The sequence below is a fragment of the Cebus imitator genome, unplaced genomic scaffold (assembly GCF_001604975.1).
Source record: "Cebus imitator isolate Cc_AM_T3 unplaced genomic scaffold, Cebus_imitator-1.0 Scaffold228, whole genome shotgun sequence".
Classification (NCBI taxonomy): domain Eukaryota; kingdom Metazoa; phylum Chordata; class Mammalia; order Primates; family Cebidae; genus Cebus; species Cebus imitator.
This window is the reverse complement of record NW_016107543.1, coordinates 2038398-2057953: the sequence shown is the minus strand read 5'-3', so window position 1 is coordinate 2057953 and position 19556 is coordinate 2038398. Positions and strand designations below refer to the sequence as shown.

The following is a 19556-nucleotide window of genomic DNA, read 5'->3' as shown; positions in this document are numbered from 1 at the left end:
AAGCCCTCTGCCTGTGACATGCTCCTGACAACAGGCTCTGCCTCTGTTTCAGAATCTCGGCGAAGGAGCATCTTTGAATACCACCGCATCGAGCTGGACCCCAGCAAGGTCACCAGCATGTCGGCCGTGGAGTTCACCCCATTGCCAAGTGAGTAGGGGTCATTCCACCATCCCGGAAGGAGCTCTGGAGTCAAGCAGACTGGCTTCAGGTCCCAGGCCCATGAATGACTCCTGTTTTGTGCGGCCACCTAACTTTTCTGGGCCTCCCTCTCTCTTTTGTAACTCAGGCCTGATGCCACCTCCCTCCCAGAGATAGGGTGAGGGTGAGAACCACCTAGGCCGAGTTGAGCATGTCGGCGGCAGCTCTGACACTTGACGGCTCCATCCCAGGCTTGGGGTGTGCTTAGGGCTTGATTAGGACAGCTATGTCATTCTCACATAATCGAAAGCCGGGAAAGCTGTACCTCTGAGAACGCTTAGACTGAGCTCCCAGAAAAGGTGATCCAGGAACTGGATGGGCCCCAGTTTGTCATTGTATTTTCCTTAGAGGAGGTGATGCCAGGTTCCACGGGCAGGAGGCAAGGGAGGGATTTAGCAGGCAGCTTCCATCAACCATGGGGCCCTGGCCCTCTGCACCCCACTCACCCACAGTGAGGGCAGCCATGGCTGAGGCCCCACCTGCTGTGTGGAGCCCCCAGGATCTGCAGCGGAAACTCCTTGAGATGGGCTGGGATGGCTGAGAACGTGGGAAGGAGGAGAGCGCCTTCCTTCTTGTTGTTTCATGAAGGTTTTCATTTCCTCTCCCATCTTATGGTGCCCCCCGCTTCCTCCTGAACCCCTGGCCTTCTCCCTGCCTCGGTGGCATTTCTTTTTTTTTTTTAAACGGAGTCTCACTCTGTTGCCCAGGCTGGAGTGCAATGGTGCGATCTTGGCTCACCACAACCTCCACTTCCTAGGTTTGAGCAATTCTCCTGCCTCAGCCTCCCAGGTAGCTGGGATTACAGGCGTGTGCCACCTCACCTGGGTAATTTTTGTATTTTTAGTAGAGATGGGGTTTCACTAAATTGGCCAGGCTGGTCTTGAACTCCTGGCCTCAAGTGATCCATCTGCTTCAGCCTCCCAAAGTGCTGGGATTACAGGCGTGAGCCACCGCGCCTGGTGCCGAGGTTACAGGCGTGAGCCACCGCGCCCGGTGCCGAGGTTACAGGAGTGAGCCACCGCGCCCGGTGCCGAGGTTATAGGCGTGAGCCACTGCGCCTGGCCTCCCATGGCATTTCTTGCCTCTCTCTATCCCTGCTTCCTCTTCCTTGGAGGCTCTGAGAGCAGGAGGTGGAGAAACGAGAGGAAGAGAAAGAGTGAGGATCTTCTTGAATGCTAGGCCACATCTCAGACAGGGCTCAGCAGGTGTCTTCCCTTGGAGAATAGGAAGGACCCAGACACCAGGGGGTCACAGGGCTGGGACACTTTAGAGGTCACAGCCATACTCCAACCCTGTCACCCTCCATCGAGGCAGAAGGCCCAGGGCCTGAGAACTGGAGGTTCCTCGAGGACTGGTGAGAGCAAACCTCAGGCTCTGTGATGTGGATAAAACTGCGTTTCGGAGCAAGGGCATCCAAGGGCAGGGCTGACTGCCTGGGCGGAAGCAGTGAAATGTTCTGGGAATGCGTTTCTGGGACACAGTACATTTAAGGCACTTCCCACCCCTCCAGTGAATTTTGTGCGCATTTAATAGCATTCGGGCCATCTGAAATGTGGATGAGAAATAAAGGTCAGTAGGTGTTATGAATACCCCAGGAAGATCCCAGAAGTTTCTCTGTGGCCAGTTTAGCTGGAGGCTTTTAAGGGGCCTCCAAAGTCACCGGGAGAGGCAGGGGCAGGGCTCCCACCTGGATGCAGTTGGCAAAGGAGGGGTAGTGCTCTCAAGGCTGTGATTTGAGTCCCTGAGAGGCCAGATAGAAAACTCTGCATCCCCTGGCTTCTCCCTTATCATTTGGGTGTGGGAAGGACTTGTCCAAGTTACTTCGGAGGGGTGAGTGGTTTATCTCCAAGCCATCATACTCTGTGGCTGGTCCCTCCTGGTCCTTCTTCTAGGAGAGACCCATGAAAAGGCGGACTGGGGTGGGAGTGGGAGCTGGGGCAGGGGAAACCCACAGTGAGACCTCCAGGCAAAGAGCTCAGTCTCTGTGCTCAGAGAGACCTTGGTTCAAACCCAGACCTCGCACTCTCAGCTCCATGACTCTCTCCAAGCCTCAGTTCCCTCCTCCATAAAATGGGGATAACAAGAGCACTTATATATTGATTCAACATGCCATATGCCAGGCACTGTTCTAGACCCGCTGGATATACAGGGAGTAAAACAGCCAGAGAGTGCTCACCCTCCTGCACGGGGCAGCCCCTGCTGCTTTCCTGCCTGTGGCTCTTCCCATCCACTCTCCCAGGGCCTTCACCGTGGCAGACAAAAGGACATAGTGCCACCCACTGCCAGTCCCTCCTAGAGTGACTGAAGGTGGCCACACCGTGCCCACATAGCCTCTCCCACTCACCAAGGGTGGTTCCCAGCTGCCATCTTGCTGGGGCTCCATGTGATGCATGTTGGCTCCTGAGTTAATGGATCACATGAGAACTCACACAAGAAGTGCACGTGATGTTGATCAAATGGTCATTTTCTGTCGTTAGTTGCCACTTCTTGTGGCTATCAAGGTGCTCCGTTCTGCCGCTTATAAGATAAGCCCTTCTGCACACGGTTGTGCTGGGTGAGTGCCTGTCTCTCTTTGCAATAAAATGCATGGGCTTTGTGAGAACTACTTGCCACTCAGAGCTCCTCTGGTTCATTGAAGTGAGTAGCACTGGATTGCAAGTGAACAGCTCTTAAATCCAGCCCCCAAGCCTCCCGCGCCCCCTACCTTGCTGTTCTCTGCCTGGCCTGTGCCAGAAGGGTCCACACATCCTCCAGCAACCTGCTCCCACTCATCTCTCAGCTCTCTGGGCCCCAGCCTTCGTTCCCTCCTCATTCCTGCTAATTCCGGCCCCTTCACTCTGTGACGCCTGGTAGTGGTTCTGGCTGCTGCTGGGACCACGTCCGGGCCACTGCCCTCCCGACTCTGCACATGGGACCTTTCTGCCTAGACTTCTTCTCCCACAGGGGAGCTGTTCTCTCCCCGAGGACTGAACATCGGGAGTGGGCAGTGAGAGTCCCCAACAAGCACTTGTGGGGGGCAACCAGAGCATCTTGTATTTCAGGTATACATGATGTTATGGGATGCATATAGACAGTGAGAAGGTTCCCACGATGAAGCAGTGAACATAGCCATCATCTCACAGCTACCTAGATTTTCTGTTCTTGTGGCAAGAACAGCTAAAATCTACTCATTTAGCATCAACTCCACATACAGTACAATTCTATTACCTACAGTCCTCATGTTACACAGTAGATTCCAGCCTTGTTCATCCTACATAACTGCTACTTTGTATCCTCTGACCTTTAAAAAATCCCTTTCAACCCTGTGACTGTGGGATACGCACCTGGAGGTATAATGTTTCCAGTGAGGTGAGATTCCTTTGTACACACGTACAGCACCTTGTCATTACCTTCACAGACCTCATGACAATTATAATTCTGTAGTGATTTTTGATTATCTGTTTAGTGTCCATCTCCCCATACGAGTCTACGCCCTAAGAAGGCAGGGACTAGGTCTCACTGTGAATCCCCAGCACCCAGTTTAGGGTCTGACCTTCTGGTGAGAAGGAAGGAAGCTAGGGAGTGAGGAAGTGAGGGAGGGAGGGACAGAAAAAGGAAGAAAGGAAAGGAGGGAGGGAGAGAGGGAGGGCGGGTGAGCTCATGCCAGTAGTCCCACCTACTCAGGAGGCTGAGGTGGAGGATCACTTGAGCCCAGAAGTTCGAGGCTGTAGTGAGCCGTGATCAGGTCATTGAACGCCAACCTGGATAACATAGCGAGACCTCATCCCTTAAAAAAAAAAAAAAAAAAGTCAGGAATTGGGGCTGGACTGGACCAAGGGAGGTGGTGTTAATGACCTCAAAGGTCCCCTCTATATCAGGGGCTCCACAGTTCTGTAAATACCGGGAATTCAGAGTTGCACCCTTTGGAGCCCGTGGAGAGGCTCGGTGCTGAGCGGCTGCTGCCTTCTCTCTTGCAGCCTGCCTGCAGCATCGGAGCTGTGATGCCTGCATGTCCTCGGACCTGACCTTCAACTGCAGTTGGTGCCATGTCCTCCAGAGGTTTGCGCCCAGGGTTACCCGCTGACTCCCGCAGCTGACTGTGGAGGAGGGAGACGGTGGCACGGCCCCACTCCCAGCCCCACTGCCCACAGTCTGCCAACATGAGAGTATCTCTGGCCAGTGCCACTCTGATTCTTAGGACAAGAACATAGCCTGGGGACTTCTGGAGACTATTTAGGGATTCCAGCTGCTCAGGCTCCCTCCTCACACCCAGGAGGGGAGGGTTCATCCTCGAACAGGGCTTTTTAGAGAGTGATCCACAGCTGTGGGCATCAGACCTCGGGCTCCGGTTAAACACGCAGATTCCTGGGACCCATCCCAGCCACTCTGTATCAGGATCTCTGGGAGAGAACCCAGGAAGCTGCATTTTAACATCATGCCTCATCTGCAAAGAAGTGTGAGAACTTCCAGTTCAGAGACAAGATCTGGTCCAAAGACCCAGGACCCCGAAACACCACCTCAAGATCTTTCTTGGGCTGTAACAGGGTTTTCTGAAGACCAGGGGTGTGGACTGCAGGCATCCATGGAAAGTTGGAGGGAGCTGAAAAGCTGTGTTTGCTTGGTTTTAGAAGCTCAGAAAGTTCTGGGTGAGATTCAGTTTCAGTGATAAAGTTCTTAAATCCATCTCTTCTTCCACTCCTTGTTCTGAAATCATTTCCTTACAGATTAGACTCAGAATTCAAGCTCTGTTCTCTGTCCAAGATAAATAAATGACAGGAGGAGGGGGAAGAAAAAGATTTCCTTGGGGACTAGAGTTCTCATGAGAGTGGGAAGCCCTATGAACTCCAAGAGCCTTTAAGGCAATCTTGAAAACTGCTAAATTATAGTCTCTGAGTTCCTGTGCAGCTGTCGTGCCGCTCCTTTCCAATGCTCCTTTCCAGGGCTTGGTTTTTTTTTTTAATTTTTCTTTTTTGAGACAGAATTTTGCTTTTGTTGCCCAGGCTGGAGTGCAATGGTGCAATCTCAGCTCACTGCAACCTTCATCTCCCGGGTTCAAGCAATTCTCCTGCCTCAGCCTCCTGTGTAGCTGGGATTACAGGTGCACACTACCATACTCTGCTAATTTTTTGTGTTTTTCTAGTAGAGACAGGGTTTCACCATGTTGGCCAGGCTGGTCTCAAACTCTTGACCTCAGGTGATCTACCCGCCTTAGCCTCCCAAAGTGCTAGGATTACAGGCGTGAGCCACCGCCCCTGGCCCCAGGGATTTCCTTTGCCCCCGTGCCATGACCCACTCTGGAGTCTAAGGGTAACAGTAATTCCAGGATCCCTTTGCTTCTTTCCAATATTCTGCTGCAAGTGTGGAACTTCCTGCCTTTATAGCAGCCTGCCCAGCACACTGGACATGGCTCTGGGCCCGGAGGGGATGGGGTGTGTGCCCATCAGGCCTCCCAGGTGTTCTTCCCACCAGCTGTGCTTTTATTCACTCTCTTGGGGCCTCAGTTTGTTTACCCTGTAAAATGGGCTAGGGTCATGTGATTCAGGAAGATGTGGGAATGAACACAGCTACTTAAACTCCTCAAACAGCATTTTTTTTTTTTTTTGAGACAGGGTCTTGCTCTAACATCCAGGCTGGGGTGCAATCACAGCTCACTGCGGTCTCATCCTCCTGGCTCAAGCAATCCTCCTGCCTCAGTCTCCCATGTAGTTGGGACCATAGGCGCACACCACCACACCTGGCCATTTTTCTAATATTTTGTAGAGATGGGGTCTCACTCTGTTAGCCAAGCTGGTCTTGAACTCCTGGGTTCAAGGGATCTGCCCTCCTCAGCCTTCCAAAATGCTGGGATTACAGGTGGCAGCCATCGCACCTAGTCTATCAAGAAGCATTTTTACAAAGCATTCAGGAACCTTCATGTGAGACTCAGAGCCTCAGAAAGAGTATCTAGGATAGACCCCAGGTTGGTTCTTCCTGGAACAGAGCTTTGCAGAGTAGTCTGCAGACTGTGAGGCTCTCCTTATACCTGGAGGGCTTGTAAAATGCTGATTTCATCGAGTTCACAAATGTTCTTGAGGAAGAAAAAAGGAAATAAAATAAAATAAAATGTGGATTCCTGGGCCCCATCCCAACTCACTGAATATGATCCCCTGAAACCAAGATCCCAGGAATCTGATTTTTGAAGTGGTCCCCCTTGCGTACTTTCAAATTTGAGAACCATTGTCTGAGCGATGGGGAGATGACCTCAGATGAGCCTGGGCTCCTGGGGCTGGCTGTCACTGCATGACTCAGCTTTCAACAAGCACTGAGCCATGAGAACTGCAAAATGGGTCAGATGACCAGCCAAACCCTCGCATCAGTGCAACCCCCATTTAAAGCATACGCCCAAACTCAGAGACCATGGGTTTAACGAGGGTTGGGCCCTCCTCAACATTTGGACGTTGGTCAGGTTGAGCGGAGGGCAAGGCCTCTGGTTGTATGCATCTACTGGGGGTTGTGTCAGCAAAGAGGAGCACAGAGAAACTCCATCCAGGGGAGCACAGCTGATGGGAAAACAGAGAAACTCCATCCAGGGGAGCACAGCTGGTGAGAAAACGGAGAAACTCCATCCAGGGGAGCACAGGTGGTGGGAGCACAGAGAAACTCCATCAGGGGGAGCACAGCTGGTGGGAAAACAGAGAAACTCCATCAGGGGGAGCACAGCTGGTGGGAAAACAGAGAAACTCTATCTGGGGGAGCACAGGTGGTTGGAGCACAGAGAAACTCCATCCGGGGGTGCACAGCTGGTGGGAAAACAGAGAAACTCCATCTGGGGGAGCACAGCTGGTGGGAATACAGAGAAACTCCATCCAGGGGAGCACAGGTGGTGGGAGCACAGAGAAACTCCATCCGGGGTGCACAGCTGGTGGGGAAACAGAGAAACTTCATCGGGGGAGCACAGGTGGTGAGAAAACGGAGAAACTCCATCAGGGGGAGCACAGCTGGGGGGAGCACAGAGAAACTCCATTCGGGGGAGCACAGTTGGTGGGAGCACAGAGAAACTCCATCGGGGGAGCACAGCTGATGCAGGCTGGAAGGCATCCCATCCCCAGGCGCCCCATGGGCCTGGGCTCACTCTGGCACATTGTGTTTTCTTGCAAGCTCCCTGGAGCCTCAGCTCCAACTGAGAGCTGAACCCAGGTCCCTAAAAACTCAGCGGGCAGCGCCAGCTGACATGGTCTCTCCACCAACAGCTGCAGTCAGTCCCTGCACGGTTCTCAGCTCCCGTCCTCTCTACCCACTCTGTCTTTCACAGCCTCCATGAGCCTTCCTCTTTACTCTTGGGCTGGAATGGATTTAAACAATTTCATCTTCCATGGCAGGTGCCCCTGCCCCATGGCCCACTCTGGAGTCTAAGGGTTACATCAATTCCAGGATTACCTCCAGAAATGGGGATCATGCGCCTATACCAAAGGCTCAATCTTGAAAGAATCAGTTAGCATAGTCTAAAATAAGCTTTTTTTTTTTTTTTTTTTGGAGACAGGGTCTTGCTCTGTCACCCAGGCTGGAGTGCAGTGGTGCCATCATAGCTTACTGCAGCCTTAAATTCCTGGGCTCAAGCAATCCTCCTGTCTCAGCCTCCCAAAACAATGGGATTACAGGCATGAGATACCACACCCAGCCCTAAAAGAAACCTCAGCCTGGAGACCTTAGCTCCTCCTCTCACTATCAGCAGAGAGCTGTTACTGAACAGTAAAAGGGGAGGGCTTCTTTGTCAATCCCATCACACCTCTGACCTTTTGATCCTCCTGCAGATGCTCCAGTGGCTTTGACCGCTATCGCCAGGAGTGGACGGACTACGGCTGTGCACAGGAGGTGAGAAGTGTAAGCATCTGCTGCAACTCCTGTGCCAGGTGGTGGAGAACAGGGCAGCCGGCAGGCCCTGCCCCTCGAAACTCTCCTCAAGGTGTTGTTAGCTCTTGGCAATATCCTCCCCTCCATCTGAGATTTGTTTTCCAGACTGCCTGAGCCAATCAGACCCACTTTGGAAGGTTTCAGAGGGCTCTGTGGGTCTCTGAGACAAGCATTCTGATGCCTTGACCTTGAGCGGGCAGCTCTCAAGGAATTCTATTGGTGCATGCAGAGGGGATGCTGGGCATGGCCTCAGCCACCGCTGGGTGCTCTGGGAGACCGTGCCCCTGTTGACGTTGATGATGCACCTGCTGAGCCTCTGGTCCTCTGGCTTTTGAGGAAGGCAGTCATTCCGGGAGTGCGGAGGGTGGTTCCAGGCGTCTCCTCTTTAGAATCCCATCCAGGTTCCTTCTCACGGCAAGAATTTTCCAGTGCACTCAACACTTTGATTCTGGGTGGGGAGCACCCTATTCTCACACCGTAGACTAGCACAGATGGGTCTATTCATCTGTGCACTCTTCTTTGCCCCCTCCCTTTATCTCTTCTTACAAAGCAAGCTTGCTGCCTGTGCCAAGCATGTCACTCTGAGTTGCCCTACCCTCGCTCTTCTTCAGCCTGACCCAAAAGCTGAGGGCCACTGTCCCCATTGATCAGAGGGCAAAGCTGGGCTTCAGAGAAATTTAATGAATTGGCCTGAGTCTCACAGCTAGAAGGTGATGGGCCCAGCATTTAAATAGCAGCTCTTCAGACCCCATGGCGATGCACTCACCAGTGTATTTATTAGTCTGGGTCTGGACAAGCTGTCTTTTTCTGGCCTTAAACAAATTCCTGTCCAGCCGCCTGCTTCGGAAGTTGGCTGTTGGTGACCATTCAGATTTGCTCTATTTATTTAAGATTGGCATCTCAGCCCCTTCCTTGAGGATGGATTTGAAGCAGCTGACAGATAAATTGCCGCGTAAGATAAGACGCTTTCAGGATGAAGTGAAAGGTGTAAATGCATTCAGGATACAGCACTGGCTCTCTCCTGCAGGCAGAGGGCAGGACGTGCGAGGACTTCCAGGATGAGGACCACCACTCAGCCTCCCCTGACACTTCCTCCAGCCCCTACGATGGAGACCTCACCACTACCTCCTCCTCCCTCTTCATCGACAGCCTCACCACAGAAGGTAAGCCCTGAGCCCAGGTGGGGAGCAGAGAGGGGGTGGGAAGGAGAGCTACCCCTCTGGGGCCCCCTCTCTATCCTTGACAGGGATTATCTCATGGGATGGGAACTGCCCCATCCTTTTACAGCAAAGGGGGCCTGAAGTTCAGTTTAGGTCACCTGCTGGTGAGAAGCAGAGCCAGATTTAGAACTTGAACTCTACTCCTGGGCTCTAACCACTGTGCTGGCCCACGTCAGGGCTATGGACAGAATTCACCGTGAAGAGGGGAAAAATTAATATCCCAGCCCAGTGCCAGGTACTTTATATAACTTATCTCAGCTAATCTTAATAGCAATCCTCACAGAACCTGAAAAGGCTCATCCCTGTAGCAGGTGTGAACTCAGTCCATTTACTCAGATGTGAGAGAAAGGCTGCCTTGTTTTTCTGTAAGTTCACCTGGCTTCTCACCTTCAGGCCCTGGAGTGATGGATGGGGAATTTCAGCTCAGCTGTCCACCCGCCCTGCCTAATCAGGTCTGGCAGTCCGGGGGCTTCCCTGCTGCCTGGAGGCCTGGGGGTCTTGGTTAAAGCTGCCAGAGGTCCATCCACCTGAATGCACCAGGCAGTGTCCCAGGAAGCCTTGTGCAGGCTCCTCCAGTCCTAGGCCTCAAATCTTCCCTTTCTCCCATGCCCCCTCCAGGATTCCACAGCTATTTCTGAGACATTCCTCTCCCTTATCCTTTCTCAACACCCTACATCTCGGCCAGGTGCAGTGGCTCACGCCTGTAATCCCAGCACTTTGGGAGGCTGAGGTGGGCGGATCATTTGAGGTCAGGAATTTGAGACCAGCCTGGCCAACATGGCGAAACCCCGTCTCTACTAAAAATACAAAAATTAGCCAGCTGTGGCGGCGGGCGCCTGTAATCCCAGCTATTCAGGAGGCTGAGACAGGAGAATTGCTTGAACCTAGGAGGTAGAGTTTGCAGTGAGCTGAGATCATGCCACTGCACTCCAGCTTGGGTGACAGAGCAAGACCCTTTCTCAAAAACAAAACAAAACCAACAAAAAAACCCCAAACCAAAAACCCCACATCTAAGCTTTGAAAGCCCCTTCCCTTTAGGCTGAGACAGAAAGACTTGGTTCTTGATGGCTTTCCCTGAGCCAAATATCTGTGTGAAAGGAATAATGGTAAGAAGGAAAGAAGAAAAAAGTTAATATTTTAAAACATTCAGCCATGACTTTTTCCCCCTCTAACTATGTTAGGATTTTTTTTTAACTTTGCTTATTTTGTTGAGACAGGGTCTCGCTCTGTTGCCCAGGCTAGAGTGCGGCGGCATGACTGTGGCTCACCGCAGCCTCCAACTCCAGGGCTTAAGCAGTCCTCTCACCTCAGCCTCCCAAGCAGCTGGGACTGCAGGCATGCACCACCATACCTGGCTAATTTTTAAAAACTTTTTGTAGAGATGGGGGTCTCACTATTGCCTAGGCTGATCTCAAACTCCTAGGCTCAAGCAATCCTTCTGCCTCAGCCTTCAAAAGTGCTGGGATTACAGGCATAAGCCCCTATACCTAGCCTACAGTCCTTCTTATAGATGAGGAAAGAGGCTCATAAAAGGGAAAAGTAGGTTATTCAGGGTTGTGTGGGGGGTACGTGGTGGGACGTTCCTTCCAGTGTCCCCTGCCTTTCTTTTTTTTTTTTTGAGACAAAGTCTCGCTCTGTCACCCAGGCTGGAGTGCAATGGTGTGATCTTAGCTCACTGCAATCTCTGCCTCCCAGGTTCAAATGATTCTCCCACTCAGCCTCCCTAGTAGCTGGTACTACAGGCGCATGCCACCACACCTTGCTAATTTTTGTATTTTTAGTAAAGACAAGGTTTTGCCATGTTGGCCAGGCTGGTCTCAAACTCCTGACCTCAGGTGATCTGCCCACCCTGGCCTCCCAACATGCTGGGATTACAGGCATAAGCCACCACATCCAGGCTGTCCCCTGCCTTTCTAAACGTCACCTAAAGAACTGGAGAACTAAGGCAGTGACCCATGGACCTGGGGGGAAGGTGTGGAGGAGGATGAATGAATGATAGAAAGCACTAGCATTTGTGGGGGCCAACCAAGTGCCTAGTAGGGTGCTAAAGTAGCGCATGAATTAATATTCATCCTCCCAACAATCCTGGATCTTGATACTGTTATATCCTTATTTTGTAGAGGAGACACTAAGGCTCAGAGAGGCAGATGACCTGCCCAAGGTCACACAGCCAGGAAGGGACAGAGTCAGGTTTCATCCAGCCCTGAGAGCAGAGATCTTTCCCCTCAACTCCGTTGCCTCTCTTGGTGCTGAAAGAAATGGAAAAGGCTCTCTGTGAATTCAGATCAGGGCAGAGTAGCAAAACGTGAAAAAGTGAGGCAGATTCCGAAAGCTCCCATTACTCTGAAGTTGCTTTGGAATAACAAGGAGCTGGCACTGAGAGCAGAGCACGTGGTGGTGCTATAGAGGATTCAGTAAAAAAGCAGAGGCTGGAAGACGAGGCTCACGCCTGTAATCCCAGCACTTTGGGAGGCTGAGGCAGGCAGATCACTTGAGCCCAGGAGTTCAAGACCAGCCTGGGCAACATAGCAAAACTGTGTCTCTAAAAAAATACAAAAATTAGTGAGGCACGGCGGTGCACATGTGTAATCCCAGCTACTCAGGAGGCTGAGGTGGGATGATCGCTTGAGGCTGGGAGGTTGAGGCTGCAGTGAGCTGTCATTGCACCACTGCACTCCAGCCTGGGTGACAAAGTGAAACCCTGTCTCAAAAAAAAAAAAAGAGAAAAAGAAGCAGAAAGAAACTTTGCCCTTTGGGAGTTAATGACTGAGTCCAAGGAAACCTTCCAGTCAAAGAAAGCTCCTCTTACAGGGAGGTAGTCCCTGATTACTTACCCCCGGGGAACCCCCTAGGCTGACTGAGGGCATGTTCTGAGCCCAGCACTGGGCCGGGGGGGCTACAGACACCCCCTGGCCCACTCAGACGGTTTAGCCAGGCAGTATCTGGTGGAGCCACAGTGTCAGAGGCTAGAAGTGGGCCTGTGGTGGTGTGGAGAGCCCAGGACATGGCACTTGGGGGCCAAGCCTAAATCCTGACTTGCTATTACCAAGCCCCCTGGCTGTCCCACAGCCCACCACGCAGGTTCTCTGTCCTACAGAGGCAGCGAGTTCTGTTTGCCAGTTTTATTATCTGAGTGCATCCCTGCCACCTCAGGAATGCGTCTCACTTCTATGTTTTGTGTGATGGTTCCCAACAGAAAACATTCATTAGAGTAAACAATTTGGGCTCTATGTCCTTCCAGTCCTGGAAGAGGTGGCAAAGATTATGAAGTTACATCTATAAGAGAAAAAACTTTTTGGGGGGGTGTAATGGGATCTCGCTATGTTGCCCAGGCTAGACTTGAACTCCTGGGCTCAAGGATCCTCCCACCTCAACCTACTAAGTAGCTGCAGGTACGTGCCATTGTGCCTGGTTTATAAGAAAGCTTTTTCATGATGACTTCCCCCCACATGCCCAACTTGCAAGGCATCTTGGCAGGACAATTTGAGTCACTTTCCTGCCTGTGTGGTTACAGCCCACACAGGGAGACTTGCAGAGGCGGGTGTGGGATAGAGTCTTTCCTGTACATTCTGTCTGAGGGTACAGGCTCTTTCAGGGAGATGTGAATGAAGGGACCCAGCACTCCAGCCAGAGGGGCCTGCCCAGGCAGGACACAGGCACACAGCAGCAGGGTGGGAGGAGCGGGACACATGGGGGCTGGATTTAAGAGCTGTTCACTTGCAATCAAATGCTACTCACTTAAATGAACCAGAAGACCTCTGAGTGGCAAGTAGCTGTCACAGAGCCCAAGCATTTTACTGCAAAGAGAGACAGGCACTCACCCAGAACAGCTGTGTGCAGAAGGCTTCACTTATAAGCCACAGAACAGAACACCTTGACAGCCGCAGAAGTGACAACTAACAGAAAATGACCCCTCATTTGATCAGCATTGCATGCATTTCTTCCTAAGTGAGCTCTCACGTGATCCATTAACTCAGGAGCCAATGTGTATTCCATCGAGCCCCAGCAGGATGGCCGCTGGGAGCCAGCCCTTGGTGAATGGGAGAGAGGCTGCGTGGGCACAGTGTGGCCATCCTCGGCGCTCTGGGAGGGACTAGGCGTTGGTGGCACTGTGTCCTTTTGTCCACCAGTGGCCGGTGCAGACTGGGCTACAGGTGATTTTCAAAGGTCTAGATTTGCAACAAGTTGATTTGCCCAGTGATATTTAAGTTAACATTGGTTAGCGTTGATGAATCAATTCATTATCTTCAACTTGCAGTAACAAAATAGATTCAAAGCTGTGTTTAAATACCTTGTTTGGCCAGGTGAGGTGGCTCCTGCCTGTAATCCCAGTGCTTTGAGAGGCTGAGGTAAGAGGACTGCTTGAGCCCAGGAATTGAAGATCAACCCGGGCAACACAGTGAGACCCCATCTCTACAAAAAAAATTTTTTTTAATTAGCCAGGAGCAGCTACTTGGGAAGCTGATGTGGGAAGGTCACTTGAGCTCAGGGGGTTGGGGCTGCAGTGAGCCATCATTGTACCACCACAGACCACCGGCGTGTGTGACAGAGCAAGACCCTCTCTCAAATAAATAAATAAAGTTCAGGGACGTAGGGCAAGAATCTTCAGTCATTCTTTATATCATCTTCCTGACGTGGAATTCTGGCGTTTCTTTCCCCATAAAAATTCTTCATGGGAAGGAACCTCAGGAAGGGTGGATCCTTGAAACTTACTTCCCAGCACTTTGGGAGGCCGAGGCGGGTGGATCACGAGGTCAAGAGATCGAGACCATCCTGGTCAACATGGTGAAACCCTGTCTCTACTAAAAAAATACAAAAAATCAGCTGGGCATGGTGGCGCGTGCCTGTAATCCCAGCTACTCAGGAGGCTGAGGCAGGAGAATTGCCTGAACCCAGGAGGCGGAGGTTGCGGTGAGCTGAGGCCACGCCTTTGCACTCCCGCCTGGGTAACAAGAGTGAAGCTCCGTCTCATAAAAAAAAAAAAAAAAAAGAAAAGAAAAAAAAAAGAAAGCCATGGGCTGAAGGCCTTGAGGTGTAGACAGAAAGTGAGTTGGGATTCTCTCCTGCACACTGCAGCCCCAGGGAGTCTGCAAGCTGATCTGACCTTGTGACACGCACAGCCCCTCTTTGAATCCTTCCACAGCTCCCTGTTGCCTGCAGAACAGGCAAGGTCTCCTATTGCTCTCCTGGCGGCTGGCCCTCCACTCACAGCCTCATCTCTCACCAGCCCCCCTCATAGACTCCCCACCCTCCAGCTACACGCAACTGCTGTGTGACTTTGAGCAAGTCTCCTCCTCTCTCTGTGCCTCAGTTTCCTTACTTTTAAAATGAAAGTTTGGACGGAACCTCCCTAAAGTCCCATCTGGACTCAGAGTGACTAAGGCTGTAATGACTCCACTAATCTTGCTCCTTCTGTCCTCTCTCTTTGAAGATGACACCAAGTTGAATCCCAATGCAGGAGGAGACGGTGAGTACAGAACTGCCTGCCCTCAGTGTCAGACCCAGTGCCTCTTGGACCCTCCCCAGAAGAGGGTACAGCAGTCGCCTGGCCTATTTTTATGAGTGCAGAGAGGGAGCAACTGCAGCCTGAGCATCTCAGACCTCCTTCGGGGTGGGGAGGCAGGGGGGCTTCTGGACACAGGTGCCCTAGATCGAAGGAACATGTCTACCCCTGGACGTTTCTCATCTCAGCCACGAACGTCCTGTGATTCTTCTCCCAGCTCTGTCCTTGAATATTCACTGCCCAGAACGGAGTGGGAGGAGGGGAGTGTCTGAGCCAGGGCAGGCATAGGTGGGGCCCGTGGCCATCCCCTCTGATCCCCATGGGCTCATAGTCAGCGAGGGGTGGAGAGCAGCTTCTCTTTCCTAACCCAGGCTGGCAAAGAGGACATAAAATTGTCCACTACAATTTTTGCAGGGTGCCAGAAGGCAGGACCACCCCCAGCCTCCTAGGATTACCTAGAAGGATAATCTTCTTTCTGAGGGTGGGAGCTGCCCCCACCTCCCCTGCCCTTTGCCCAGAGCCAGCTCAGGCCTTTGCTGCAACCCGTGCAAGAGTAGAGATGAAAGTGCCTTCCAACTGCAGGGGCTGGAGACTGTCCTCTGGGCTTCCGGCAGGAAAGGGAAGATTATTAATGCAGCAGTGCTATGGTGTCCCCCAGCAGAGAGGGAGCCATTGCTTCTCCATAGGCAGTGGGTGTGAGCGTGTGTGTGTCCTGCGGGGGTGGCTGGGCCATAATCCCCTTGCTGTGCACCATGTGCTCATTGGCAGAAGCCCTCATCAAATCATCAGAGCCACTGCAGGCTGCGGGCTGACTGCCAACCAGGTCAGGGGAGGCTGACTTGGGGCATTTCACCTCCGCCCTCCCACCTGTTGGCAGACAGAGGCCCTAGCCATGCCCTGGAGTACCCCAGGATAGTGTCTCTCCTAGGTGTCCTCTGCTTACAGAGTGCAGAGCAGAGCAAAAGGGATGAGGAGGACAATGATTTTGAATGCACGCAACATCCCATTAAAACCCGCCACCGCTAGTTACCTCCCATCCCACCCACTAGCTTCGTAGGAGGAATGCAACATTTCTGTTGCCAACCTGCTCATCTGTCTTCTCTACCTCATTATCTCCGCATTCCTTTAGGATAGGGTGAAGAGGCAAACAGCCACCCCCGGTAGTGTCAGGGAACTTGGTTTCTTAGTGGCGGGCACTGAATTTGTGTGTCTGTGGGGAGATTGCTTAACCTCTCTGTTATTTCCATTACCTCAGTCATGCACGAAAGGGGTTGAGCTTCCAGCTCTCTGGAAAATAGTCTCTCCCTGCTGGGACCTATTTCAAATGCCTAGGATGTTCTCAGAGAGTGCCTGTTGGCTTATTAGCTTCCAGAGGACCTAGATCATTATGCACACTTTCTCTGAGCTTCTCTGATGGGCCTGCCAGTTTCTCCAAGAGCTGAGGACACAGAGTTGAATAAGTCATCCTCCTTGCCCTCCAAGAGGTCACAGTCTGGAAGTGGACAAGGGATAGGGAAAGCCATGGTCACTTGCCACTTTACAGCTAACACTTATTGAAGTTACCCAAAATGGGAGACATGGTCCTCAGTGCTTGACATGAATCATCTCATTTTAACCCTCTCAATAACCCCATTAGGTGGGTATTATTATCCTCGTTCAACAGAAGTCATAATGAAGACACAGAGAGGTTATATAATTTGCACAAGGTCACACAGCTAGTATGTGGCACAGCATAGATTTCAACCCAGGCAGCCAGATTTCAGATCCCAAACTTAACTCTCACATGCCCTCTGTGAATTCCTTAATAGCACTTCTGTGGTGGCACAGATATCAGAGAGAACGTCTCTTATGATACTTACTAGACATTTGGGCAACTTTTAGGTGATTTTGGAAAACTACCCAGATGGTGCCAAGAACAAAGTGAATGCCTTACTCATAATGATTCCAGCTCCTGCTCAACCTTTTCCTGTATTTAATGAGTGGACCCAAAGGCTCTGTAGGCTTTCATTTCTGAGACTTTGTTAGAACCCAAGGCCCCATGGTTCGACCTTCCCTGCTCCCCTGCAGCCCCTGTCTGCCCTAATGATCTCTCCACAGGCCTTGAGAACAACCTGTCCCCCAAGACAAAGGGCACCCCTGTGCACCTGGGCACCATCGTGGGCATCGTGCTGGCAGTCCTCCTCGTGGCGGCCATCATCCTGGCTGGGATTTACATCAGTGGTCACCCCACGTCCAACGCTGCGCTCTTCTTCATCGAGGTCTGTGTGGCCGCAGGGCTGCTGTCTGCTTCTGCGTCAGTGTCTCCCGCCACATACCCGATAAACCTTCATCCACCCCATCCTGGCACATTTCAAGATTGCTGGTGCCCATTAAATCCTGCACCCCGAGAAATCAGCACCTCAGAACTCCCTCGGCCCTCTTGTCCTGTGGAACAGCCCCTCTGCTCTTGTTCCCCCATTTGTGAAATCAGAAAAGAATCCCTAGAGGAAAGAAAGACCACAGTGCCACACGGTGCCCATCTAGTGGCTGTGCAGCCACTCTCCAGTGATTTATGGTCTCTCATGCCCAAATGCCAGGCTCAGTACTTACTCAAAGCCGTGATGGAACCAGGGTCTCTTAGAGACCCTGTCTCTAAGGAAATTTTAAAAATTAGCCCAGCATGGTGGCATGCACCTGTGGTCCCAGCCACCTGGAAAGCTGAGGTGGAAGGATCCCTTGAGCCCAGTGGTTTGAGGCTGCGGTGAGCTCTGATCACACCACTGCATTCCAACCTGGGTGATAGAGGAGACCTCATCTCTAAAATAAAAATAAAATAGACAAACCAAATAATGATAAGAATGGCCCTCTGGGAGCTTTAATTGAGGATGCTAAGATTTGAATGTTTCAATTCTGAAAAGTCAGCCTGAGGGGCAGCATGGGACGTGAGGCTCAGCCTCCTTCACTTGGGGCTGCAGAGCTCAGCAGCTCCTGTCCGCAATCCTCCATTCCTGGCTTCTTTGACATTCCCCACAGGGTGCAGCAGTCGTGCCTCTATGACCCTAGTCTCCACATGGGTCACGAGCCCAGCAGTCTCATTACCCACAGGCCTAGGTCACTCTGCCTGTTTCTTAGGAGGCTTGGCCATTCTGAAGTCTTAGCCTACCTGGGTAATACCTGGGAACTGTGGATCCCCAGGCCACAGGGATTCTGATAGGGCAGGTCTAAGGCAGGCCCAGAAATCTGCATTTTATTTATTTATTTTGAGACGAGACTCACTCTGTCACCTAGGCTAGAGTGCAGCGGCACAATCTTGGCTCACTGCAGCCTCTGCCTCCTGGGTTCAAGCAGTTCTGGTGCCTTAACCTTCTGAGTAGTTGGGACTACAGGTGTGTGCCCCACACCTGGCTAATTTTTGTATTTTTAGTAGAGACGGGGTTTCACTATGTTGGCCAGGCTGGTCTGGAACTCCTGACCTCAAGTGATCCACCCACCTTGGCCTCCCAAAGTGCTGGGATTACAGGCGTGAGCCATCACTCTGGCCAGAATCTGCATTTTAAGAAGCTGCCTGTTGACTCTGCTATGGGCCCTGTGCTACCTGGAGGGTTATCTTGGCATTTCCAGAGCCTCCGCATCATTCCAGCCGCCTCTGAGCCAATTCCTCACTTTGCAGTCCCTGGTCTCCACTTGGTGTATTGCTGAAGCTTTTAGCTGTGAGTTCTGCAGACCACGCAGCGAAGGATAAAGTGCCCTTCCACACTGTAGCTTCCGGCAGGTTTCCCAGTGGCTGGGGGATCACAGCAGGGCACGTTTTAGGGAGACGGTCCCTGAAGGCCAGTTGTCTGGCTCCTAGTAGGCCCCAAGGGCCCTTGTAAGAGAGAGTCTTGGCTTTGCTGCTCAGGAGTGTGGGGGCCCCATGGGGAGGGTCATGCCCACTGACTTTGCCTCTGTGCCTTCTCCAGCGGAGACCTCACCACTGGCCAGCCATGAAGTTTCGCAGCCATGCGGATCATTCCACCTATGCAGAGGTGGAGCCCTCGGGCCATGAGAAGGAGGGCTTCATGGAGGCTGAGCAGTGCTGAGAACACCAGGTCTCCCCTTTGAAGACTTTGAGGCCACAGAAAAGACAGTGAAAGCAAAGAAGAGAAGTGACTTTTCCTGGCCTCTCCCAGCATGCCCTGGGCTGAGATGAGATGGTTGGTGGCTTACGGCTCCAGAGCTGCTACTGGCTTTGTCAGCACAGCCCGGATATTGCAGAGGGGGCCAAAAAGCAACCACATGGATGTTTTAAAGGAACAATAACTAATCTCATCCTGTTTTGACGCAAGAGTTCTCTTCTGGGTCTTGTAACCATGAAACAGCAGAAGAACTAACATAACTAACTCCATTTTTGTTTAAGGGGCCTTTACCTATTCTTGCACCTAGGCTAGGGTAACGTTAGAGCACTGAGATAAAATGCAAAAACAGCAATCATGCCGTTTGCAAAACTAACTTTGGGATTAAAGGGGAAGCATGTAAACAGCTAACTATTTTTGTTAAAGATTTATAGGAACGAGGAGGTTTGGCTATTATCACATGAGAGACTGTTAGCCAAGGATGAAGAAGTTTCGCAAACCTCCCCCGGCCCCTTGCTGGTGCCCAGATGTCTGCAATTGTCAGCACCTTCCTTTCCCCCTGAACTAAACATAAGGCAAAACCCGCATCATTTTAAGACGGTTCCTTAGGACATTAGTCCACCATCTTCTTGGTTTGCTGGCTCTCCAAAATAAAGTCCCTTTCTTTGCTCCAA

General features: G+C 51.8%; 1 protein-coding gene across 5 annotated transcripts in view; it reads left to right on the top strand.

Moving 5' to 3' along the window:
• PLXDC1 (plexin domain containing 1) overlaps window positions 1-19556 on the top strand; it is an 83147-nt gene extending 63591 nt beyond the window's left edge. Inside the window, exons 8-14 of one of the 5 annotated variants that reach the window (XM_017497254.2) lie at window positions 53-148; window positions 4156-4237; window positions 7969-8029; window positions 9096-9231; window positions 14720-14755; window positions 16889-17049; window positions 18730-19556. In XM_017497254.2, the coding sequence (XP_017352743.1) occupies window positions 53-148; window positions 4156-4237; window positions 7969-8029; window positions 9096-9231; window positions 14720-14755; window positions 16889-17049; window positions 18730-18849 (692 nt within the window). In that variant the 3' untranslated portion in view covers window positions 18850-19556. The remainder of the gene's footprint in view (window positions 1-52; window positions 149-4155; window positions 4238-7968; window positions 8030-9095; window positions 9232-14719; window positions 14756-16888; window positions 17050-18729) is intronic. The other 4 variants (XM_017497255.2, XM_017497256.2, XM_017497257.2 and 1 more) reach the window with 4 other exon arrangements.